At 43.0% G+C, this 3,862-nt stretch overlaps 2 protein-coding genes across 2 annotated transcripts in view; both read left to right on the plus strand.

Annotated features, from left to right (window-relative positions):
- LOC106331057 (glycine-rich cell wall structural protein 1-like) overlaps positions 1-2,142 on the plus strand; it is a 15,566-nt gene extending 13,424 nt beyond the window's left edge. Inside the window, exon 2 of the mRNA XM_013769411.1 lies at positions 1,829-2,142. Coding sequence (XP_013624865.1) covers positions 1,829-2,142 — 314 coding nt within the window. The remainder of the gene's footprint in view (positions 1-1,828) is intronic.
- Positions 2,143-2,172: 30 nt separating this feature from the next.
- On the plus strand, positions 2,173-2,628 carry LOC106331058 (circumsporozoite protein-like). Its single transcript, XM_013769412.1, has one exon. The coding sequence runs from the start codon at positions 2,173-2,175 to the stop codon at positions 2,626-2,628; it is 456 nt and encodes a 151-aa protein (XP_013624866.1).
- The last annotated feature ends 1,234 nt before the right edge of the window (positions 2,629-3,862 follow it).

Raw genomic sequence — 3,862 nt, forward strand, 5'->3', positions numbered from 1 at the left:
GTGCCAGCTATACGCATACATTGTGATAGCCAATCAGCTATAGCTCGGGCTCAGAGTAATCTCTACAATGGTAAATCTCGTCACATCAGAAGACGACATAAAACCATTAGACAACTTATCTCAACTGGTGTAATCACAATAGACTACATCAAATCGGCTGACAACCTAGCGGATCCATTTACTAAAGGTTTGTCACGAGATGTTGTTGCTAAATCATCAAAAGGAATGGGTTTAAAGCCTATAACGAATGAGGATGCTTGATTGCAACCCTACCTATCATGACTGGAGATCCCAAGACGTAGGTTCAAAGGGAAAACAAAATCAAACATAATCTAACCAAAGCACTTGAGACAAAGTAGTCTCTTCCCAGCTCCTACGATGATAAAAGTGCTAACAAATGTGAGAAGGATAAGCATAAGTTTCTAATGATTCCATAGCTTCTAAGCGGAGTATTACTCAATACTTTTCATGGTCAATCACCTAATGAGTGTGAAATGGAGCCGTTTCTAGGAGAATGAATGCAAGGCTATATTCTCTAAGTTCACTCATGAAAACCAGGAATAGTTCAGGGCTACAATGAACACAATAGAGAACTAAGTTCTACGAGAAAATGAAGCTGCATTATGCCTGTTGTCTCGGTATACATAAAGCACCGGTTGGTTCAAGACATCATGTTCACCTTCTGGTAAAGTAAACCCGACAGATATTAACTATGAGTGGTTCAAGGCTTAAAAATGCCACCAACTCAAACACAGTGGAGTTTTTCGCAAACACTCTCGATAAGTATGGCTAGTCTAGTCAGGATTAGAATAAGTATAGTTTTTAGAGTCTATCGAGACTGCACTTAGTCTGCATATGTTTAGAGTCATTTCTATTCATGTGGGGGATTGTTGGACCAAATAAATAGCCCAATGGCTTTTATTTAAAATGTAAATATACAATGACTTGGGCTAAATGTTATTAACCCCAAAAAATCAAGTCATGTGGTGTATTAGAAATGTCCCACATCGGGGAAGAAGAAAAAGAAGAGTTGTTTATATATGTGTTAATGACATGAGGTTGTAAACGGCTTGGAGAGAGAGAAAGGCTCTCCACGCGCGCGCCGCCGCCGCCGTCTGGCCGGCTCGGCTCGGCTCGGCGTGGGCGTGGACTTGGGCTTGGTCTTGGTCTTGGGTCTTGGGTCTTGGGTCTTGGTGGAGGGCCTCTGGCCCGATAAGAATATTCTTTTTGGACCAAATTAAGCTCAACGTTTTGCCATTCAATACAAGAAAAACAACATGATTTTTTATTTTAAACGACAAGTAGTTTGTCTAGAAAATAAAAATGTCATGCAGTTTATCCTCTCAAAATTTTTAAAACGAGAAAAGAGAGAGTCTTGCGGAATGAGTTTCGCAACTCAACTTCCCTCGATCTCCGCGAGATTTTCGCCCACGTGCAGCAGCTGTTGCGGGAAGTGGGTCTTCTCCGTCTCTTTAAATATCAACTCTCCTCCTTCTTCATTTGGTAACGTTTTTTCACAACCAAAACTAGCAAATCCTATAGCGTAAGTCTAGAGAGTGTTTCGTAGAAATTTTAGTTCGTTAGAGGTTCTTCACGAGTGCCGCGTGATAACCTATCATGGTTTTATCCTGGGACTCCTATTCGTACAGATCCGTCGCACTAACGGAGCGAATATTAAGAGTTAAGGAAAGAGATTCGTCTCGACTCCATGGTTTCATTTTCGTTACGGTTTTGAATCGTCTATATATTTTCCTTAACGTCGTTTATATTATATCGTTTCTTTTGATCCGATTTTCCGGCTTCTACAATTGGGAGTTTGGGGGAGGAGGTGGAGGAGTCTGCGGTGGGGGCGGTGGTGGTTGGAAATTTAGAGGAGGAGAAGGAAGTGGTGGTGTGTTTGGAGGACTCACTGGTGGAGTCTGTGGTGGTGTGGTTGGCGGAGTTTGGGGTGGACTTTGTGGCGGCGTCTGTGGTGGTGTAAATGGAAGAGGCACTGAGGGTGGTTGGGAGTTTGGGGGAGGAGACGGAGGAGTCTGCGGTGGGGGAGGTGGTGGTTGGAAATTTAGAGGAGGAGAAGAAGGTTGTGGTGTGTTTGGAGGAGGCGCTAGTGGAGTTTGTGGTGATGTGGTTGGTGGAGTTTGAGGTGGACTTTGTAGTGGCATCTGCGGTGGTATGGTTGATGGAGTTTCTGATGGTGTAATTGGAAGAGGCACTGATGGAATCTGTGGTGGTAAGATTGATGGAGATTTAGGTGAAAAAATTGGAGAATGCACTGGCGGAGTCTGTGATGGTGGAACTGAAGGACGCACTGGTAGAATCTCCTCCGTAGGCGTTGGCGTGATGATTAATGGAGGAAGCTGGGGTGATATGGTTGGAGATGTTTGGGGTGGAGTCTGCGATGGTGTGATTGGAGGACTTACTGATGGAGTCTTCGGTGGTGGGACTGGAGGAGTCTCCGGTGGTGTGATTGGAAGTATTGATGGAGTCAATGGTGGTGGAGTTGGAGAAGTTTGCGGTGGAGTCTGTGGTGGTGTGGTTGGTGATGGATTGTTTGGTGGAAACGTTGGCGGTAGGATGCTTGGTGGTGTCTGCAGTGGGGGAGCCCCTGGTGTTATTGGTGAAGTTTGAGGGGTTGGCGGTGGGGTGTTTGGTGGAGGTGGTGATAATATTGGACAAACACATGGTGGACACACCAATAATGGCGGAGGTAGTGATGGAGGTGGAGGCAACCGGGGACTAGGCCGGCCTTGGGCTTTGGTTTGGCCGATGAAGAGGATGCTGATCAGTGCAAGGACAAAAACTACAGTGTTTGTTACACCTTTTGGGGCCATGTTGCTCTTAAACGATCTTTGTTCTGAACGTAATTTGGTAGATTGAAGTGTAGTGGGGCCGTGGGTATTTATAGTTGTTTTTCTGTAGCTTTAATAGGTTTTAATTTGCCACTTGTTCTACAGCCAAACCCTCTTCTTGTGGTTAGGGCTCATAGGTGCTCATAAGTGATAATCTTAACATTCTGTTCGACGATCTCAAATTCGAGGTTTATATTGGAATACATCCTTGTTTTACAACTTTCATTGATTGCTATTTAATGCTAAGTTTTCTTTGTTTTTTTTTTAATATATTGTAGACTCTCCTTGTTATGAAGTGACGATTTCGAGTAGAGCAACCATAATTCCCAAAATCAACTAACTTGTTTTAGTTTTTTTTTTTGTTGATTCTACTGATTTTCTTCCGAAAATATGATACAATTTTGGAGATAGAAGTGATCATTATTGAAGACAATACCGATAGATTATGATGGTACGATTTATCGCAAAACTGGGATCGATTTAGTAAGTTGTACTTATGTAGCTTTATTAAATGGGCGGGCACATTCTATGAATTCCATCTACCAAACCTTCCGTACAGCTCACGCTAAAGGATAGGAACTCTCTAATAGACCTTGTCATCCACGTCTCCATAGTTAGGCTTTATACCGGAGATATTTGACGATGTACTAATATGAATCTCTTGTTACGTATATATATCACTCTCATTCTCATATACAATGATTTTGTTCCAACATTTCAAGCAGAAGTAATAAAAAATACTACCACTATATATATACCACTACTAACACTACAAGAAAACAGGGGGAGTCTGATGGCGGAAATCGTCGGAAATTCGTCAGAATAGACCGATTCCGACGAATTTCCGACGAACCCGTCCGTCGGTATCGTTTCGTCGGAAAAAAAAAATTCGTCGGAATTTCGTCAGAACTTCCGACGACTTTCTGACGAATACCGAGAAACGTCATTCTGACGAACTTCCGACGATATTACGATGCGGATACACGAGACCAGAGTTCATCGGAAAAACTACG

This window comes from Brassica oleracea, chromosome C3 (genome assembly GCF_000695525.1).
Source record: "Brassica oleracea var. oleracea cultivar TO1000 chromosome C3, BOL, whole genome shotgun sequence".
Taxonomy (NCBI): Eukaryota; Viridiplantae; Streptophyta; class Magnoliopsida; order Brassicales; family Brassicaceae; genus Brassica; species Brassica oleracea.

Coding starts and splice junctions, on each gene's coding strand:
- LOC106331058 (XM_013769412.1), top strand. CDS start 2,173: ATGGTTGATGGAGTTTCTGATGGTGTAATTGGAAGAGGCACTGATGGA.